The sequence below is a fragment of the Pezoporus flaviventris genome, unplaced genomic scaffold, assembly GCF_033815535.1.
Source record: "Pezoporus flaviventris isolate CSIRO_AGI_PZ_B2104156 unplaced genomic scaffold, CSIRO_AGI_Pfla_v1 ptg000215l, whole genome shotgun sequence".
Lineage (NCBI taxonomy): Eukaryota > Metazoa > Chordata > Aves > Psittaciformes > Psittacidae > Pezoporus > Pezoporus flaviventris.
The window spans coordinates 492,281-512,941 of NW_026892763.1; the positions used below are offsets into that span (position 1 = coordinate 492,281).

The following is a 20,661-nucleotide window of genomic DNA, read 5'->3' on the forward strand; positions in this document are numbered from 1 at the left end:
TGGAAGGAAAGAGGGGGGACAACAACGGCGGCTTCGCTTCTTTCACTCCGCCGCGGCACCGCGCATCCCCTGAGGGGAGGGAAGAGCGATGCCGGTGCCGCGGTGCCGGGGGGAAGCGGGGAGCACCCGCTATTTACCTCAGGGTAACGGCGCCCGCCGCCTCGCACCGGCAACGCTCCGAGCGCGGCCCCGCTCCCCGCCCTCCCGCCGCTCGACAACAACCGCGGCCCCGCCCCTCCCGCGCCGCCGCCCCGCCAATCACGCCTCGCCCACCCCACCGGGGTGGGGGGGGGGGGAAACGAGCGGCGCTGCAATGCGTGATGGGAAATGTAGTCCGAGTGACGCCGCTAACCGCCGAGGGGTGGCGGGAGAGAACTACAACTCCCGGCATCCCTTGCGGCGCGCCGCTTTCGCCTCGGGCTGAGGGAAGCGGGCTGCGCTGAGGGGAGCGGGTTCGCTTCCCTCAGTGATGTCTGCTGCGGGGGGTCCTGCTTCTCCGGCCGCGTTCCCTCGCCGGGAGCCCCGTCTCTCCCCGCAGAGGTCCCGGCTCCCCCGCGGTGGTGGCACTGGACCCAGGGGCCGGCAGCCGTCGAGTGTCACAGAGCGCTTGGCCCTCAGGGGGCCTGAGCAGGGTCAGGGTGGAGGCAGAGGGCTGGATGGAGGCTCCCTCCTTTTGCTTGGTGCAGACCGAAAGTGCACGTTGTACCTCTTAACACCCGCTCTAACAGGCGCTCCGTGCCTCCTGGTGATCTACGTGAGGAAGAGCTGAAAACCTCCCTGGTTCTGCTTCAGCCTCCGAGGCAGCTTTCATGCTCCCGAGCGCGTCTCTTCACTCTGAAAGGGTAATGGAAGCAGCACAGCCCCAGGGGAAGAGCTTCTTGTTCAGAAGCGTCTCCAGCTGGGCTTCGGAAGCGATTCAGTTTCCATTAGGAGAAAAATCACAATCCCCCATCTCCCTGCCCAGGCTGCAGCAGTTCTACTTGAACTGCGCTGAGCGGAAGACCATGGTGGTGACCACATCCCGCAGAGCATCCTCATCCCGCACAGCATCCTCATCCCAAAGCCCATCCTCATCCCGCAGAGCACCATTATCCTGCAGTGCATCCTCACCCTGCAGCACATCCTCATCCCACAAAGCACCCTCATCCCGCAGAGCATCCTTATTTTAGATAGGATACAAGGAAGAAGTTCTTTCCTGTGAGGGTGCTGAGGCACTGGAATGGGTTGCCCAAGGAGGTTGTGAATGCTCCATCTCTGGCAGCGTTCAAGGCCAGGTTGGACAGAGCCTTGGGTGTCATGGTTCAGTGTGAGGTGTCCCTGCCTAAGGCAGGGGGCTGGAACTGGATGATCTTAAGGTCCTTTCCAACCCAAACTATTCTATGATTCTATCCTTATCCCACAGAGCACCTTTATCCTGCAGCACATCCTCATCCTGCAGCGGATCCTCATCCCACAGAGCATCCTCATCCCGCAGCGCATCCTTATCCCACAGAGCATCCTCATCCCGTTGCAGATCCTCTTGTAGGTTGCCATAGTGACAGCAAGCACTGCAGAGGGATGCAAGGATTTGGGAAGATGGGCAGAAAGCAGTGGGACTGCTGCCCAGGGGATGCTGGATGTGAAGGGAGGGATGAAATGCCTGGGTTGTGAGCACCACAGGCTCTTTGGCGAGGTGGAAAGAGAAACTCAAGGGAGAATGAGATGTAATGGATAGATAACAAACATGGGGGGAGGTGGCTTGGGGTACCCAACCAGCATAGCACACAGTTAAAAACTCTACATATATAGAAGAGAATGACCCATCATCAGGAAGCTTAGAAATCTCAATGTAACATCTCCCCCCTTCAAAGCTCTCTGGTCCATGTCCTGAAGGGACTTCTTTCTTGTCTGCAGACACAAACAAATCCTCTGGTCCAGAGCTCTGACTCAGGTGTGGGGAAATGAATCCTTAAATTGGTCCCTTGCGGTAAGTTACTGATAAAAGTCAAGAGAAGGTAAAGATAAGAAGGAAAGAAGCCAAGGTAAGTCTTCTGTTATCTCTAAAGGACTCTTAAGGTTGTTTCTGGTACAGAAGAAGAGTCTGGATGCTGATAGAGTGAGGAAATGAGGCGGAATAGATGACTTAAACACATTATTCCAGATCTCAGGATAGCTGACAAGGGTTTCTTCTGCAGTGGATTTGCACCTGAGAGTCAGCGGGAGGCGCAGCACCTGCTTTTCATCCCTTTGCTGCTCTTTTCTCCTCCTTTGTGGTGTGTCTTCAAGGAAAGAAGGTAAAGCCCAGTATAACAGGAGCTCCAGCCCCTAAAACCTTCGTTATCCCCTCCAAAAAGGGACAATGGGCATGTTAAATGCTTCTCCAAAGGGCATTTCTTACAAAAGCTCTGTAGCTATTTGGAAAGGCAGTAAGAGATGCTGTTGAAATGAAACTTCACACTTGAAACGCTTCAATTCTTGCCTCTTTTTTTCCCTTCTATGTGCCTAATGAAAGCTTTAACTCATCCTGAATGGTGATATTTTTTGCCATCAGAGTAGAAAGGCTCTTTCTGTACATGAAACCTTGACCCTCATGAGGTGCTTTCACGCCGTGCCCACACCCTGTGTTATCAGCTATGATTAAAAGCTATGATTTCCCCTTCTGATAACAGTAGAATGATCATTCTTTCAGATGTCAATGCTTCTTCTATGATTATATCCCTGAGGAGCAGATAAACCAGCCTTATAGAGGATAAAAGTCTAAGCCTGTAATTTCTTTACTGGGAATAACCAGAGCGTGGAGGGTTTAAAACGTCTCAGAATCCCCCCAGTGCATCCAAAGTCAGGATGAGCTGGCTTCCAGATCCTTCCCCATGGGAGGACTTTGGTTAGTAAGCTCCGAGGCACCACAGTGCATACAGCAGATGCCAGACAGCTCGAGCAGCTCCAGAGCAAGGCAAGCATCTAAAGATTATAGCTGATAGGACTTAGATGGTGCTTGTGGAGATTTGCTGTGTTTACCTGGAGAAAACACCAATCCCAGAGGAGATGAGGAGAAGACAATCAAGTCTGATGTATCTGAGGGTTAGTGAGCCACCTGAAGAGCTTTTAAAGCTGATTCTGTTGCTGCAGGAAGGTTAAACTGAGTCCCATGTGCTTTTGTGCTGGCGCAGAGAGCAATAGGGAAGAAGCTGGTGGGACTGGACTGTGCTGTGGCACGGCACATCATGGCTCTGCTGGGCACTCTGGCTTCATTGCAGAGCCTCCCATGCTGACCATGCCTGTTGCCAGCAGAAATCTCTATTTTCATCTATTACTGAGGGCAAAATTTGCTGTGGAGGAAAGGCAGGACATAGGGACTGCATGTGCAGGTGAAGGAAAGGCAACATTTCCAAGCCCTCACCCTCATGTATCATAGGGTCTAATGCAGGCAGGGCACGCTCAGAGCAAACAGAGCAGCAGCAAACAGTCTCAGGGCAAAAACTGCAGGAGAGGACACATTGCCCGTGATGAACAGGAGCCGGGCTGGGAGGAGAAGGGCTGACAGGCTGCTGGCAACCACCGGCTCGTGTGCCGGGAGCTGCCAGAGCCAGTGGGGACCATGGCAGGGCTCAGCTGCACGGAATGGCTTCTTCCTAGCTCAAACGAGCGTGTGCAGCCACATACACACACACTGCTCCTGCTGTCAAGGGAGGGACCAACCCTCTGGGCTGCTGTGGGCCACATGTAGCAAAATGCAGCTATGAAATGGCAAATGACTGACTGAGCCTGATGCTGCGAGGGCTGGAGCAGCTCTGCTCTGGAGCCAGGCTGAGAGAGCTGGGCTGGGGCAGCCTGGAGAAGAGAAGGCTCCTGAAGGGGAGACCTGAGAGCAGCTCCAGTGCCTGAAGGGGATGCAGGGAAGCTGGAGAGGGGTTTGGGACAAGGGCCTGTAGGGCCAGGCCAAGGGGAATGGCTTGAACCTGCCGGAGGGGAGACTGAGCTGAGCTCTTAGGCAGAAGCTCTTCCCTGGGAGGGTGCTGAGGTGCTGGCCCAGGGTGCCCAGAGAAGCTGTGGCTGCCCCATCCCTGGCAGTGTTCAAGGCCAGGTTGGACACAGGGGCTTGGAGCAAGCTGCTCCAGTGGAAGGGGTCCCTGCCCGTGGCAGGGGTTGGAGCTGGAGGAGCTTTAAGCTTCCTTCATCCCAAACCAGTCTGGGATTCTGTAATTAGATATTCATTAGTGACACATCACTCCTGTTTGGGATTTGCAGTCCTACAGTGTGGGGGTAAAGAGCATGTCCATCCTCCTTTGCAGGATTAAATGTATCCTTCCTCCTATCAAGGTTGGGTTTGCAGCATCACAGTATCACACCCCTGAATAGTGATGCATATATTTGTTCTCACCAACGTGTTTCATGTTGTTTTTCCACAGAAGGAAGACTAAACATGCCTTGCTGTCACCATACAGTGGCATTAAATGTCTCTACAGTCACATTAGCTCCTCAGTGATCTGCTTCTGCATACCAAATCCTCACCCACCACAAACTGGATTAGCTCTGTCTATCACACCATTCTACCCAGCCCTGCACCGGGAGCCTCAGGCCTCAACCCACCCAGTACAGTGTTTCCATGGCAATTTTGCCTCACAGTTTATCCAGATCCCTGCAAACAGCCCAGGGCTCCCATGGTATTCCAGGTTGTTTCTCTGCCCCTGCTTTGTGCAGTGAGCTGTGGCCAGGAGGGATGAACCCAGCTCATCCTTCCAGCTCTCTGCAGGCACTGCGCTTGTCCTTGCTCTGCAGCACAGCTTCTGTGTTATTAGTTATGTACCCTGAGCACCCCTGCTCTCCTCTCGGGTCACCTGGAAATAACACAGGTATTCCTTCCATGCCTTCCATTCCCCTCTCTCAGAGCAATGTATTGCCAGACTACGCTGTAGGCAGCAGTGACATCCCTGCCACTTGACAGCACAGGGAGGGGTGGGTGCGTTTGGGAGCCTGAATGCTGTTTTAAATCCAATCTGGGGCCCAAGCAGCCAAAAGTACTTTGTCCAGCACTGATTACATGCTCCTTGGCTTCCTCTGGAGCATAACACCCTAAATAGCCACACTCTGCCACTCTGCTCTGGTGAGACCCCACTTGCAGCACTGTGTGCAGTTCTGGGGTCCTCAACATAAGGACATGGGTTCAGAGGAGATCACAAGGATGCTCAGGATGGAGCTAGGCTGAGAACACTGGGGCTGTTGAGCCTGGAGAAAAGAAGGCTGTGTTGAGACCTCAGAGCAGCTTCCAGTGTGTGAAGGGGGCTGCAAGGATGCTGGGGAGGGACTCTTCATCAGGGACTGCAGTGATAGGACAAGGGGTGATGGGTTCAAACTGAAACAGGGGAAGTTCAGGTTGGAGATAAGGCAGAAGCTCTTCCCTGTGAGGGTGCTGAGGCGCTGGCACAGGGTGCCCAGAGAAGCTGTGGCTGCCCCATTCCTGGCAGTGTCCAAGGCCAGGTTGGACACAGGGGCTTGGAGCAAGCTGCTCTAGTGGAAGGGGTCCATGCCCGTGGCAGGGGTTGGAGCTGGATGGGCTTTAAGCTCCCTTCCAACCCAAACCACTCTGGAATTCTATGACTTTAAATACCCACACAGCTCAGAGACCTGGGAAACCCTCCTCCCACAGCTCAAAAGCTGGGCAGGGAGCAGCTCTCCTCCCCATTCACGCACTCTCAGCTCTCTGGTTCCCAGACCCCACCACAACAAACACAGATGGTGAGATCCTCCCCAGCACCCAGCTTGGAGCCAAACCTGCACCAGGAGTCCAATTCTGTCACAGGCACGTGCCTGAGGCAGCAGCTCAGAGCCAGGAAGCAGAGAGGAACTGAGCCTTATCACCTCTTCCCACCCTCATCTTTTGTCCTAGCTGATAAAGCCATATTATAGGCTCCAGTGACTAAGTATTTAATCTAGTTCTCAATCAAGTACTGCTTGTAGGGGCTGAGTAACACAGCGGGTGTAGGTGCAGGGAAGCTGGGGTGAGCATCTCAATCCCCAGCACACTTCCAGAGCAGGCATTGGTCCAGCTCTCCACATTCTCCCTCTGGAGTAAGCACTGATCCAGCTCTCCATGTTCCATCTCTGGAGTAGGCACTGATCCATCTCTCCACATTTTCCCTCTGGAGTAAGCACTGATCCAGCTCTCCACATTCTCCCTCTGGAGTAAGCACTGATCCAGCTCTCCATGTTCCATCTCTGGAGTAGGCACTGATCCATCTCTCCACATTTTCCCTCTGGAGTAAGCACTGATCCAGCTCTCCACATTCTCCCTCTGGAGTAAGCACTGATCCAGCTCTCCATGTTCCATCTCTGGAGTAGGCACTGATCCAGCTCTCCACATTCTCCCTCTGGAGTAAGCACTGATCCAGCTCTCCATGTTCCATCTCTGGAGTAGGCACTGATCCATCTCTCCACATTCTCCCTCTGGAGTAAGCACTGATCCAGCTCTCCACATTCTCCCTCTGGAGTAAGCACTGATCCAGCTCTCCATGTTCCATCTCTGGAGTAGGCACTGATCCATCTCTCCACATTTTCCCTCTGAAGTAAGCACTGATCCATCTCTCCACATTTTCCCTCTGGAGTAAGCACTGATCCAGCTCTCCATGTTCCATCTCTGGAGTAGGCACTGGTCCAGGTCTCCACATTCTCCCTCTGGAGTAAGCACTGATCCATCTCTCCACATTCTCCCTCTGGAGTAAGCACTGATCCAGCTCTCAGTGTCCTCCCTTCTCTCAGGGCACAGGTTCCATCCAGAGCTGTTCCTTCACCAGGGAAGTTTCAGTGCCTCCTGTTCACTCTTGGCCTCAGCACCCCAGGGAATCTGGCTTCAGTCAGCAGCCTCCTCGTATATCAATGCTTGTCCTTTACAGACCAGAAAGCAAGCCCAGAGCTGGTTATTTTTAACCCTCCCCTCTAGGTATTATTAGCTCATGTGTGTGCTGAGCACTTGTACACTAGTTGCATCCAGCTGCAGGGATGTAGCGATAGGACAAGGGGTGATGGGTTCAAACTGAAACAGAGGAAGTTCAGGTTGGAGATAAGGCAGAAGCTCTTCCCTGTGAGGGTGTTGAGGTGCTGGCACAGGGTGCCCAGAGAAGCTGTGGCTGCCCCATCCCTGGCAGTGCTCAAGGCCAGGTTGGACACAGGGGCTTGGAGCAAGCTGCTCTATGGAAGGGGTCCCTGCCCGTGGCAGGGCTTGGAGCTGGAGGAGCTTTAAGGTCCCTTCATCCCAAACCACTCCATGAATAATCCCAAGATACAGAGTAAGCTGTGTGGAACTGAGAAGTTCTGTACTGAAAACTTCCTGCAAGGAGAATACACGAGATCCTGGTCTCTGGGATCTCCTGACGGTCAGTAAAAGAAATGCTCTTTTGGTCTGTATTAAGAAATGCTGCTTTTCCTTCCCCTTGCGGCAGGTGTTGTAGGTACCCACAGGACAGTCAAGCTGATCTGAGCTGCCCCATAGTTTCACAGTCCCAACAGTCACTTTTATCACTAGACTTATGATAACACTGCTATAGCTTATCATCAGCCTGTGTGTCTCATCCTTCAGCCGGCCTGACCCCAAGTGTCTTTTCTGCTCATCTGGGTGAGAACAGGGGAAGAAAAGGGCAACAAAGAGCAGGAAAAGGGAAGACACAGACTTGTACTGATGAAAACTGCAGTGCAGAGGAGGCCTGGGCCGTGCTTGCTCAGGAGTGTAAAATGTGATGCAAAAAGGGTCCAGTGTAGCCCCGAATCCAGGCTCTTCCTGCTCGGGGCTCCTCAGCTGATAATTTGGCAGCTTTCAGTGCCCATCTGGGAGCAGCAGACACCAGGGAAGGGAGATGATGCTTTGAAGAGGGGCTCTGAAAGCCAAAGTCTCCTGAAGGCTGCATTTCCATGGTGTGCTTAAAACCAAGCTTGCAAAATGACTTCTGTGGGTTAGGCAAAACCTGCAGCAGCAGTTATGGGAGCAGCTTTAGGGAAGAGGCAGATGGCAAAGGCAGCTTTTGTGGGAGCACCCCGCGGAGAAGAGCCGGGAGGGACCAGTGCTCCCTCTGCTGCCGCAGGGATGCATCCCGCTGTGCAGGCAGCTCGCAAAGGCGACCCGACCGAGCGGCTGGAGGGGTCTGCCCCGCACAGAGAGAGAACTGAGAGGGGCAGAATAAACGCTTTTCATGCCTGCGCTCACGTTGGTTTCCCTCATCTTTACCTAAAGCATCCGCTGTGAGAGAGGGAACTCGGACGGACAGCCTTCCATTGCAGGGGGATGACAGAAAACACAGGACAAAGGCCGTGGAGAGCTTAAAGCAACCGGCAATTCCTGCAGAGCTTCACATCTGAGTTACTGTGGGTAGCAATTGCCAGTGGTCCATGGGCTGCCCTTAGTCCCCTCCCCACCTTTACCACCCCTGGCTGTGTAGCGCTTAGCTGTAGCTGTAGGCATGGGACAAATAGAGCTCATGAGGGCTCCTTAGCAGCTAACGGTCATTTAGTTAGCACCAAAACAGCACCCAGTGGTAGCTGTGCACCATACCCATCAGGCACATCGTGCTGCAGCATCTGCTGCAGATCACAGCGTGCTGCAGCCGGCACGAGGAGCAGAACCAGCAAGAACAGCAGACAGGGAGGGCGAGAGGGGCTGGGGAAGTAGATGGGACTCCCCACTAACACATAGAGGATGCTTGTGCAGCATCCATCTGCTGCATCCAGCTCCTCTCTGCCATGCCATGAACTGGGAATGCTTTCCCTTTCCCTACTGTGAACAGGAGGTGCTTTCCTTTCCCCTCCTTTTTCTCTTGTTCCTAATGTTCCCCAAGATTAACTTTCCCCATCACGACCCCCGTGTGCCACAGCCTGCAGATAGGCATTGGTGTGTGTGAGCCTGGCCTGCCACACACGATGGGAAAGCAGTGTGCCCTTCCCAGGCCAGCAGCCTGCTCCTTCCCTGCATGCCCACCCCATCAGCAGTGCAGGATTCCCACTGAGCACTGACTTCAGGGAACCACAGGATCCCAAAGTGGCTTGGGTTGAAAGAGACCTTAATGTTCCTCCAGCTCCAAGCCCTGCCACAGGCAGGGACCCCTTCCACTGGAGCAGCTTGCTCCAAGCCCCTGTGTCCAACCTGGCCTTGAACACTGCCAGGGATGGGGCAGCCACAGCTTCTCTGGGCACCCTGGGCCAGCGCCTCAGCACCCTCCCAGGGAAGAGCTTCTGCCTAAGAGCTCAGCTCAGTCTCCCCTCGGGCAGGTTCAAGCCATTCCCCTTGGCCTGGCCCTACATCCCTTGTCCCAAGCCCCTCTCCAGCTTTCCTGCAGCCCCTTCAGGCACTGGAGCTGCTCTCAGGTCTCCCCTTCAGGAGCCTTCTCTTCTCCAGGCTGCCCCAGCCCAGCTCTCTCAGCCTGGCTCCAGAGCAGAGCTGCTCCAGCCCTCGCAGCAGCTCCATGGCCTCCTCTGGCCTCACTCCAACAGCTCCACGTCCCTCTTGTGCTGCTGCCCCAGAGCTGGACCAGGACTGCAGGGGGGGTCTCCCCACACAGACAGTACATCACCAGCTGCCAGAGGCACCTTGTGCCGGTGACTCAACAGCCCCTGATACCCCCAGCATCACTCAGTGATACCATCACTATCAGGCCTATTTCACCTTGTCTATTCCTTATCATAATGCCCAGCATCAAAGCAACCCCAGGACCAGTCCTCTGTGATTCCCGTTGCTCCAACAGTCCTATCTTTGATTCACTAAACCAAAGTCAGCCTGAACTCCCCATACACACAACTTTCAATGTCCTTTCCCAAGTACGGTCTCACTGCTCCAGACATCATCTCACCTGTGATTCCTTGCTGTGTGCCAAGGAAAACCACCTTAAATAGGCCAGCCTCCCATGAGCCCTCTTCTTTTCTTTCTACCTGCACTGCCAAAACCCCAAGTGCAGTCAGCTGTGATTTGCACAGCTGGGTTTAGTGATTCAGACAAGGCCAGCACTTCCGCAGCTCTTCCCTCTTCTTCCTTGCTGTAACTACAGGAACGAGCTCTGGGATGAGCACTTACTTAGTTGTGAACTCCATCCGCTGGCACCTGAAGCAAAACGCACCTCAGGAGGCTCCCAAATCTGTTCTTCCCCCCATATCCCCCTGTTTCTGTACCCCTTTGAGCATCCTCAGCAGTTCAGTGCAAGTCCCTGCTGCGGATCAGCTTGCCAAGGTGATCCAGAGACATGGTCTCATGGGGACAACCCAACCAGCTTGTGGGTCCCATGAGGACACCCAACCAGCCTGAAGCCATGGGTCCCATGGGGACACCAGCCAGCTCTTGCCTCAGGGGTGCCAGGGTGCCCCATTGAAGAAGCACAGGGACCCTGAGGCAGCTGCCACAAGGTGGCACTGGCATCTCGTCCCCCAGCCTGGTGACATCCAGCCTGAGGCCCCAGGGTGGGGGCACCCAGAGCATCCCCCAGCCCTGCTGCAGGGTCTGGTGTGAGTTTAACTGTGGGCATGGACAGGAGGAGCTGCGGTGGGTCAGAAATGGGGTGGATACTGGTCACTGCAGGAGCTGTGTCTTGTGAGGGATTTTCCTCTTTAGGCTCTTCTGGATTAGGGAAAAGCAGCGTTTTCTTCTTTATGACATACAACCCAGTTACAGGGCTGCCCCCAGGTCACAGCACCAGAAGCTTCGTGTCACCAGATCTGCCTGATGTGGGTCGGTAACCATCAAGGAGAGGCACATCACCCAGGGGGGTTTGGGTACCACACTCGCCCATCCCATCACAGGGACCCCCGTCTGCAGCTCATCCCACCGCAGGAGCTGCTATGAGAGGAGGCCCAGCACCACAGTGGTGGGGAACACTGGAGCGTGGTGTGTGCTTGCACCTCATGGGTGCAGCCACCTCGGCCTGGCCCCATTCCCCTGCTTTATTTGCAGATAAAGGGTTTATTTTCTTTTCCCAGCGCCGCAGCTGCAGGACAAACACAACGAAGCCTCCTGAGATACCTCCCCCTTGGGCCGGGTGCCTGCGGAAGCGCTGGTGTTTGTCCCTGGGCCTCCTCCTTTGGCACCTCGTGCCTGTTGAGAAACCACAACGGGCTCAGCCCCATGCTGGGCACCCCCGAACCGCTCTGATCTGGGGGTTGTGCCCAAGGTGAGGCCATGGGAAACCAGGAACTGGTCCCTGAGCTCCTCCGGTGCCGAGGTCGCTGCCCTGCCCCACGGCGCTCGCTCACACCCAGGGCTGGGGATCAGGCTCTGGCGTCACTGTTTGGGCTGGGGCATGGCAGCCGGGTTTCACCTTTGAGTGCAGGCGGAAAGGGCCCCGTGGGCCAGATAATCGACTGCAATTAAAGACATTCATTATGCCATTATTACAGGGTAAGATAAGCGCGGGACTGGGTCACCGCTGCTCTTCTGGAGGACGGGGACACGTCTTGGACCCACTCCATGGGTCAATCCTAAACCTGGGCAGCTTCATAGCAGAGCCAAAGGCAAGGAGCCAAAGCAGGACCCAAGAACATCCCCTTCCCGTCCACCTCTGTGCCCTCAGCCCGTGGAAAACACATTTGGGACCTGCGGTACAAAAGGCCAAAGCTACAGCCGACAGCAGGAAGGAAGCAGGAAAAACTCCGGCATCACCGTCCGGAGCCCGCAGAGACCTTTGGTGACACGTGGAGCCGGATGCCTTCAGCCAGGCTCAGGCCATGCTCACAGCATGTGCCCATGGAGGGAGTGATGCTCCCTGGATGGCAGCAGGGAGGAAGCATCTCATGTCCTGGGGTCGGGACTGCGATGCTGGGTGGGGATGTGCCCCATCATCGGGGCTGTGATGCCACCAAGGGGCTGCCCTCAAAGCCACCTCGGCACTGGCATGGGTGGGTGCACCACGGATTGCCCCCAACACTGACAGTGCTCAGAGAAGAAGCAATCGTGGACCCACAGGAGACAGCCACCTCCTTTAATTCCCCACCAGAAACGCAGGGTTCAACTATTACAGGGTTTTAGCACCAGGAAAACCCACTGGCCCGAGTCAGGAAGCTGCTGGGAGCCCACCACCAGCTGATGTGCGCAGGGAGATGGTGAGTTTGTCTCCTTGGAGACCCCTGCCACCCTTGGGAGCCCACGGTGGGCAAGGAGCTGCTTCTGCTCCTGCCATCCCCCTGGGGCTGAGCCAAGGTGGGTCCGCAGGGGGGGTCTCACCCCACCAGGCAGGAGCTGTAACCCAGCCGGGATGTCCCCACGCTGCTCACCCCCACGGGGACACCGGGCGGGTTTCCCAACCGCTCCCACAAGGAGCAGGATGCTCAGCAGCGACGTGACCCCAAATCCCCCGGCTCCGGGGGGGGAGAAGGCGCCACGGGTGGGCTCAGATCATGGAGACCCTGTTCTTGATGTAGACGTGGTACGGGTCGCTGCGCTTCTCCACCTTGCGGGAGCGGGTGTAGCCCAGGATGAGGCTGCCCACGGTGGCGGCAAAGAGGGTCATGACGAAGAGGATGTACAGGAAGGCGTTGTCGTCGCGGCCGGGCCGGGCACTGCTGCTGCTGCTGCTGCTGCGTGTGACAGCAGCGCCCGCAGCGCGGTCGGAGGCGCACAGCGGGATCCCGTGTAGGGTCTGGTTCAAGGCATCAAGCACCGCCTGCAGGCTTCGGTGCCAGGTCTCCGTCTGGTTGTGCTCCTCCATGGCCTCCTCTGTGCTGTGGGAGGGAAGGAGCAGCTTGGGGTGATGCTGGGATGTCCCACGGGACCCAACCAGGACCCCAAAATGGTCCTTGAGTCACAAAATCCCAGAGTGCTTTGGCTTGGAGGCACCCTAAAGCTCCTCCAGTTCCAAGCAGTGGCAGGGACCCCTTCCATAGAGCAGCTTGCTCCAAGCCCCTGTGTCCAACCTGGCCTTGAACACTGCCAGGGATGGGGCAGCCACAGCTTCTCTGGGCACCCTGTGCCAGCGCCTCAGCACCCTCACAGGGAAGAGCTTCTGCCTAAGAGCTCAGCTCAGTCTCCCCTCGGGCAGGTTCAAGCCATTCCCCTTGGCCTGGCCCTACAGGCCCCTGATGAAGAACCCCTCTCCGCACCCTCAAAGCACCTCCTCTGCCACACAGCAAGGGTAGGAGTGGGGCACCCAAACCCTTTGTGTTCATGGCAGCCCCCTCCCTCAATCCCACTCCTTCCATGGAGGGGATGAAGCCCCCGCAGCTTCAGGGGTGCCTCCATCTCCTCCCTGGGGCTGAGGACGCAGTGGACACAGACGTCCCAGGGGCCAGGATGGTTGGGTTCACAGCCTGCTTTCCCTAGAGACATGCAGTGACAGTGAGCACCACCCATGTCCTGCACCCAGATCCAGCACCCAAGGGACCCCAGGAAGCCGGCCTGGGGTCCCCCATTCTCAGTAGCAGCTCCAGGATGGATCCTGCCATGCATCCACACTACTCCAGGCTAAGTTCCCTAGGGCAAGGAGCTGCAGTGGTGCTGGCAGGGGGTCCAGCACCCCATGCACCCCTCTGGATTCATCCCAAGGGGTCGCTGACCTAAACCCACCCCAGGATTTCCCTCCCCATGGATCCCAGCACCCCCCAAACCCCACGGGGACACAGAGCCCCTCTGCCAGCCCACCCCAGACCCCCACATGCCCTATGCACCCTTGAGCACCTTCACACCTTGCTGGGGCTTTAGAGCAGGCACAGATGGGACACAGGGACACGGTCCCCTGCATGTGCCACCCTTTGGGACACAGAAACCACTGCTGTCCCCCCCCGGGGTGGCCACCCCCTGGTCCAGAGCACCCCATGCAGGCAGCACCAGCAGCTCTACCCCATGCACAACCTCCCCATAAAAGGGTGACCCCAAACCCGTGCTGCACCTCCGCGGATGAGACCCCAGCAGTGAGGAGGAGGAGGAGGAAGGGGCTGAGCAGCCACGAGTCCACGGGGAAGGGCTCGGGGCCGCGTTTGAAGCAGGAGGAAGCTGAATTGGGGGGGGGGGTAGGGCAGTTAAAGGGGATAAAGGACCACGGGGGGCAGCGGGGGGGCCGCACTCACCGGGGCCTCCTTCGCCTGCGCTGCTGCCCCGCGGAGCCGGCACTGGGGCATCGCGGGGGCCGCGGCCCGGGCGGGGAGCTCCGCGCTGCCTCCTCCCCTTCCCGGGGCAGAGCCACCTGCCCGGGGCCGGGAGAGCCGGAGCCGCCGCTTCCCCCCGCCCCACGGCCGCTCCTTCCCGCCCCTCCTCCGGCCGGCGCCGCCGTCACCGAGCCCTGCACCGGGCACCGGGGCTGCTCAGGGCGCGCTCCTTCCCCAGGCTCCATTGCCGGAGCTGAGCCGGCTCCACGCAACGGGAATCGCCCCTCTGCTACCTCCCAGCTGCCCACCCGAACCCTCTGGAGGCTGCGGGGCGGGGGCACCCATGGGTGGCTCGCGGGGATCCCCAGTGCAGAAACCCCAAAGCTTGTGGGGCACAAAGAGGACCCGGAGCAGCGGGTGAGAGGGGATGCATGTGGGGCTCAGGTCTGGTTCTGAGCAGGGCGCAGGGGCTTTATTTGCCATTTTCCATCTCTCCCATCTCGGACACATGCAGAGACTTGGGATGGGTCATGGTTGTGCCATCTACCAGCAGGGAGAAGGCTTTGGGGAGCCCAGCCCCTCCTGCCCACTGGGAGAGCTGCAAGCATCCCCAAGGGGCAGCAGGCAGCTCTGGAAGCTCCACCCCATGTTGGCTTCTTACCACTTAAGAAACCCACTGATGAAATCAGTTTGTGTGTCTCTATCGACAGGTTTGCATTGATGGGCAGGACCTTGGTGCCATCGCAGCCCTGGGATGCTGCATCCCGTCACTGTGAGCCCACGTTGATGCTGTGTATGGAGCAGTCATTTCGGAGGTGCCAACACCATGGAGCCAGCAGGAGCAGGTCCTCATTACCCAGGCCCAATCCCATGCTGTGTGGTTGGTCCCATGGGATCTGTGATGGCCACAGCTCCTCTCCCTGGGCATCCCAACCCCTTCCCCTCCTCTTCCGGCTTTCCCACATGGGCATCCATCCAGTGGTCTTTAATCACCGCTCACAGCCTCTCATTAGCGATTGTTCCTCAAGCACATCACTTCCTCTGGGCTGCATCAGCCTTCCAGTGCCTAAAGGGGCTACAGGAGACCCGGAGAGGGGCTTTGGACAAGGGCCTGTAGGGCCAGGCCAAGGGGAATGGCTTGAACCTGCCCGAGGGGAGACTGAGCTGAGCTCTCAGGCAGAAGCTCTTCCCTGTGAGGGTGCTGAGGCGCTGGCACAGGGTGCCCAGAGAAGCTGTGGCTGCCCCATCCCTGGCAGTGTTCAAGGCCAGGTTGGACACAGGGGCTTGGAGCAAGCTGCTCCAGTGGAAGGGGTCCCTGCCCGTGGCAGGGGTTGGAACTAGAGGAGCTTTAAGGTCCCTTCCACCCAAACCAGGCTGTGGTTCTATGATTTTCCAGCCACCCAACACCACAGCGAGAATCCTTCTTTGCCATGTGAGGGTTTCTCTGGGTGCAGAGCAAGGCTGTTATTCACTAAGTCCTGGGGAAAATGAGCAAAGGATCAGCAGTGAAGTTCCCAGCAACTCTCTTTATAGAAAATCTGCCTCTTTACGCAGCAGCGAGGGAAGGATGCTCGACCCCCTTCTTGTCATCCATTGGGGGTGTGAGTGCTCACCCAAATCTGGGATATTTAGGAGAAAACAGGCAGAGATAAACCCACAAAAGCACCTATTTGAGCATCTCCCAAGTGCGCAGCGGGGATGTGGTACCCATGGAGGTCTCGACCCATGGAGCTGTGGACAGCAGCCCTGATGGGGGTTTGGGTGTTTAAGCAACAGCCTGACCCTCTCTGTACCACCGCAGGCAAAGGCACTTTGCAGTAAAGCCCCAGGTGGCTCCATCACCACCACCCCAGGTGGCTCCATCACCACCACCCCAAGGGCTCCATCACCACCACCCCAGGTGGCTCCATCACCACCACCCCAAGGGCTCCATCACCACCACCCCGAGTGGCTCCATCACCACCACCCCAAGGGCTCCATCACCACCACCCCGAGTGGCTCCATCACCCACCATTCATCACTTCACACCAGGACACCAGGACACTGGAGTTCACCAGGGCTCCCATCACGGCTCTCTTAGTCCCCGGGCTCCTCCGAGAAGACCAAGGTGCAGTCAAAGACCTCCCGGAAGGAGTCGAGGAAGGGCTCGAGGACGTGCTCCACCGGGACGTGCCGGCCCAGCTCTCGGCTCAGTGAGGTGACCCCTTTCCCCTCCAGCCCGCAGGGCACAATGTGCTCGAACCAGCTGAGGTCGGTGCAGCAGTTCAGCGCCAGCCCATGCGATGTGATGTGGCTCCTGCAGTGCACCCCTGCCCGGACAGAAGCACCCCCCCACCCCGGTCAGCACCCACTGCAAGGGCACACCATGAAGGGGGGCTGTGGGGCATGGGGAGAGGGACAGGGGAATGGGGGGGGGGGGGGTCCAGGGGACCAGGCTGTAGGCACTCAGCTCTGGAGTGCAGGGTGCTGGGCCCTGCTTTGGGGTGCCTCTGCTTGGGCTGCACCCCACCGCACCCCATAGCACACCCCCCAGTGTACCTCCCACCCAAAACACACCCCCCCATCCCCAATGCATCCCCTCGAGGGCACCCCCCGGTGCACCCCCATCCGGTATAACCCCCTTTCCCCTCCACACTCACCCCCATACACCCCTCCCCGGGGCATCACCCCTGCTCTAACCCCCCCTTTCCCTGTAGACCCCCCCAGTGTTCACCCCCCAGTTTATCCCCCCATAAACCCCTCCCTGCTGCTCCCCCCCCCAATACCCTTCTCCCCAGTACTCCCTCTCCCTGTGCACACCCCCCCACCCCCAGGTACAGCCTCCCCAGTGCCCCCCCCCAGTACAGCCGCTTCCCAGCACACAGACCCTCGGTGCACGATCCCCCCCGAACCCCGCCCCGATGCTCTCCCCTCGATCCATGCTTCCCTCCCGCTAAACCCCACCCCCGGTCCAGCCCCGCTTCGGTGCCTCCCCTTCCCGTTGCGCACCCCCCGGTCCCCGTTCCTCCCCCCCCCCTCCCGTAAACCCATCTCCGGGTCCCAACGCTCCCGTTGCTCACCCTCCGCTCCCGTTCCCCCTCCCCCTGTAAACCCATCCCCAGGTCCTTCCCTTCCCGTTGCGCCCCCCCCCGGTCCCCGGTCCTCCCCCCCCCACCGTAAACCCATCCCCCGGTCCCTCCCTTCCCGTTCCCTCCTCTCCCGTTGCGCAGCCCCGGTCCCCGTTCCCCCCCCATCTTAAACCCATCCCCCGGTCCCTCCGCTCCCGTCCCCCCCTCCCGTTCCTTCTCCCCCGTTCCCTCCGCTCCCGTTCCCCCCCTCCCCTCCCGTCCCCCGTCCCCCACCCGGTCCCTCCGCTTCCGTTCCCCCCTCCCGTTCCCCCCCCCGGTCCCTCCGCTCCCGTTGCCCCCCCCGTTCCTTCCCCCCCGTTCCCTCTCCCCCGCTCCCTCCGCTCTCGTTGCCCCCCCTCCCGTTCCTTCTCCCCCGTTCCCTCCCCTCCCGTTCCCCCCCCCCCCGGTCCCTCCGCTCCCGTTCCCCTCCCGTTCCCCCCCCGCTCTCTCCGCTCCCGTTGCTCCCCGCTCTGCGGCGCTCACCGATGGCGCAGACCTTGCTCTCCCCGAGCCAGACGCCGGTGAAGGGCGGCGGGAGGGCGCGGGCTGCGCCGAGGCCGAGGCGGCGGCAGAGCCTCAGGCCCAGCTCCTCCAGGGCCCCCACGTAGCGGCGCAGCGGGAGGCGGCGGCGGCGCAGGTCGAGCACGGGGAAGGCCAGGAGCTGCCCGGGCCCGTGGAACGTGACGTGGCCCCCGCGCCGCGCCGCCACCAGCGCCGCTCCCCGCGCCCGCAGCCCCGCGGCCGCCGCCGGCCCCGGCGCCCCCCGCAGCCCCCAGGCGTACACGGGCCCCGCCGGCTCGCTCAGCACCAGGCTCTCGGCCGCGGCCGCCCGCGCCGCCGCCACGCAGCGCTCCTGCACCCGCAGCGCCTGCGGGTAGGGCCGCAGCCCCAGCAGCAGCACCCGCACCGCGCCCGGAGGCATCGCGGGGCCCGCAGCGCAGCGCGGAGCACGGGGACCGGGCCGGGGAGGGGGGGGCAGCGGCAGCCGGGAGGAGTCGGGCGGGGAGGGAGGGGAAGGGGGAGAGGGGCAGGGACGGGGAACGGGGCAGCTTGCACAGAGCATGGGGGGAGCAGGGCAGGGGGGACAGGGATGTGAGCAGCAGCGGGCGCGGGGCTGGGGGCCTCAGCGTAAGGACATGGAGCTGCTGGAGCGAGGCCAGAGGAGGCCGCGAGGATGAGCAGGGGCTGGAGCAGCTCCTGTATGGAGCCAGGCTGAGAACATTGGGGCTGTTGAGCCTGGAGAAGAGAAGCTGCGTGGAGACCTCAGAGCAGCTTCCAGTGTGTGAAGGGGGCTGCAAGGATGCTGGGGAGGGACTCTTCATTAGGGACTGCAGTGACAGGACAAGGGGTGATGGGTTCAAACTGAAACAGGGGAAGTTCAGGTTGGAGATAAGGAAGAAGTTCTTTACTGTGAGGGTGCTGAGGCACTGGAATGGGTTGCCCAGGGAGGTTGTGAATGCTCTATCCCTGGCAGTGTTCAAGGCCAGGTTGGACAGAGCCTTGGGTGCCATGGTTTAGTGTGAGGTGTCCCTGCCCATGGCAGGGGGTTGGAACTGGGTGATCTCGAGGTCCTTTCCAACCCAAAGCGTTCCATGATTCTGTGAAGGACTGGGGACAGGGATGGAGGACTGGGGAGATGTAGGGATGGAGGATAGGAGATAGGGGTAGGGGGCAGGCAGGGAGGATCGGATGGGGAGAAGGGACAGAGGATGGAGGACGGGACAGGGATTGGGGAGAGGGGATGGGGAATGAAGACAGGGGAGGATGGGGGATGGAGACAAGGGATAGGGAATAGGGGACAGGGATGGGAGAAGGGGATGGAGGTGGAGTTACAGGACGAGCACAAGGGATGGGGATGGGCATAGAGATCAGAGGGGACAAGGGTACAGAGATGGAGGATATGGGACAGGCACAGGTGATGGGGGGACAAGGACAGGAATGGGGAAGGAAAGGTGCTAAGCACAGTGAATGGGGACAGAGACAGAGGACAGGGGAATAGAGGACGATAGTTTGGGGCTGGGGCATGGGACATGGCCTGAGACAGGGTACGGGGGTGCGGTATAGAGGACGGGACGGGGACAGGGGGATCACACTTGGGGACAGGGCAGAGATAGGAAACAGGGCCTGGGGAGGGGGATAAGGCACAGGGATGAGACTGGGGACCTGGGGGTGGCTGATAGGGCCCAGGGCTGCAGTAGGGGAGAGATAGGGCCCCATCACCGCAGGGTGTGGGACACAGAGCACCAAGAGGGAGGACAGGGCATGGGGACACCGTGTCCTGGTGGGGATGGGGTGAACTGGACCTGCTCAGGATGGGGTGCCGCTGATGTTCTGTGCTGGCACCTCAAGGGCATGGGCTGTAGATGAAGTCATTGTGCTGCTGGTGGGGGCCACAGTTTCTCACCCTGCGACTCCCACTTCTCATTCCCCATGCAGAAAATACACAGGTCTGGGCGGAGCGCTCCTGAGTCACCCATTAAACCCTGAGCAAACCATTCCCAGCCCAAGGTCCTTCCAGCTCCCGGCTGGATAAAGCCTGTGACAGCGCGGTTTGAGTTTATAGAGCGTCCTGACTGCGTTCCTGAGCTCTCGGGGTTATGCAGACTGCACCTCCGAGTCCTGGAGAGCTCATTGTGGCCTCTCTGCTCCTAAAAGGGACTTACAGGAAAGATGGGGAGAGGCGTTTCAGCAGGGCCTGTAGGGCCAGGCCAAGGGGAATGGCTTGAACCTGCCCGAGGGGAGACTGAGCTGAGCTCTTAGGCAGAAGCTCTTCCCTGGGAGGGTGCTGAGGCGCTGGCACAGGGTGCCCAGAGAAGCTGTGGCTGCCCCATCCCTGGCAGTGTTCAAGGGCAGGTTGGACACAGGGGCTTGGAGCAAGCTGCTCTATGGAAGGGGTCCCTGCCCGGGGCAGGGGTTGGAGCTGGAGGAGCTTTGAGGTCCCTTCAACCCAGCCCATCCCATGTTTTATGATCTCCCCTTTGTCACCGCAGGTAATTCAGCTGTTGTTTGACACCAGCAATAACGTCTGTGGGGGTATTTGCAAGGAAGGGAAGGCCCATCCCTTTGGTCTTGAAAAACGAGTTCTAGAGTGAATGACTTAGGAGATTAATATAGCCTGGGGGGAAATACAGATGGGGAAAACCCCACCATAAACCGCGCCAGGGGTCATGGAACCATGGAACCAACCAGGTTGGAAAAGCCCTTTAAGCTCATCCAGTCCAACCGTTCCCAGCACTGCCAAGGCCACCACTGCCCCATGGCACTGAGGCCTCGTCTCCATGGGGTGTGAACCCTTGCAGGGCCGGTGCCTGCAGCCCTGCCCTGGGCAGCCTGTTCCAATGCCTGAGCACCCTCTGGGGCAGGAATTGTTCCTCAGCTCCATCTAAACCTGCCCTGGTGCAGCTTGAGGCCGGTTCCTCTTGTCCCATCCCTTGTTCCTTGGGAGCAGAGCCCAGCCCCTCCTGGCTCCATCCTCCTCTCAGGCACTTGTAGGCAGCCATCAGGTCCCCCCTGAGCCTTCTCTTCTCCTGTT

The 20,661-nt window shown here is 58.9% G+C and overlaps 2 protein-coding genes across 4 annotated transcripts; both read right to left on the reverse strand.

The window, feature by feature from the left end:
- Window positions 1–12,213: 12,213 nt before the first annotated feature.
- Window positions 12,214–14,672, reverse strand: KCNE3 (potassium voltage-gated channel subfamily E regulatory subunit 3). Of its 2 annotated transcripts, none has more exons than XM_061442158.1 (2): window positions 14,570–14,672; window positions 12,214–12,663 (listed from the first exon to the last, which is right to left on the reverse strand). In XM_061442158.1, exons 1-2 carry the CDS (start codon window positions 14,668–14,670, stop codon window positions 12,333–12,335), a joined length of 432 nt encoding a protein of 143 aa, XP_061298142.1. In that variant the 5' UTR covers window positions 14,671–14,672; the 3' UTR covers window positions 12,214–12,332. The 2 variants fall into 2 exon arrangements, with proteins under 2 accessions (XP_061298142.1, XP_061298143.1); XM_061442159.1 differs by lacking the exon at window positions 14,570–14,672 and adding an exon at window positions 14,005–14,136.
- An 856-nt stretch (window positions 14,673–15,528) lies between these two features.
- Window positions 15,529–18,067, reverse strand: LIPT2 (lipoyl(octanoyl) transferase 2). 2 transcript variants are annotated; one of them, XR_009741395.1, is made up of 3 exons: window positions 17,613–18,067; window positions 16,044–16,331; window positions 15,529–15,902 (listed from the first exon to the last, which is right to left on the reverse strand). XR_009741395.1 is itself a non-coding variant. In XM_061442157.1 (2 exons), exons 1-2 carry the CDS (start codon window positions 18,049–18,051, stop codon window positions 16,099–16,101), a joined length of 672 nt encoding a protein of 223 aa, XP_061298141.1. In that variant the 5' UTR covers window positions 18,052–18,067; the 3' UTR covers window positions 16,006–16,098. The 2 variants fall into 2 exon arrangements, 1 of the variants encoding a protein (XP_061298141.1); XM_061442157.1 differs by lacking the exon at window positions 15,529–15,902 and having other exon boundaries at window positions 16,006–16,331.
- Window positions 18,068–20,661: the final 2,594 nt, after the last annotated feature.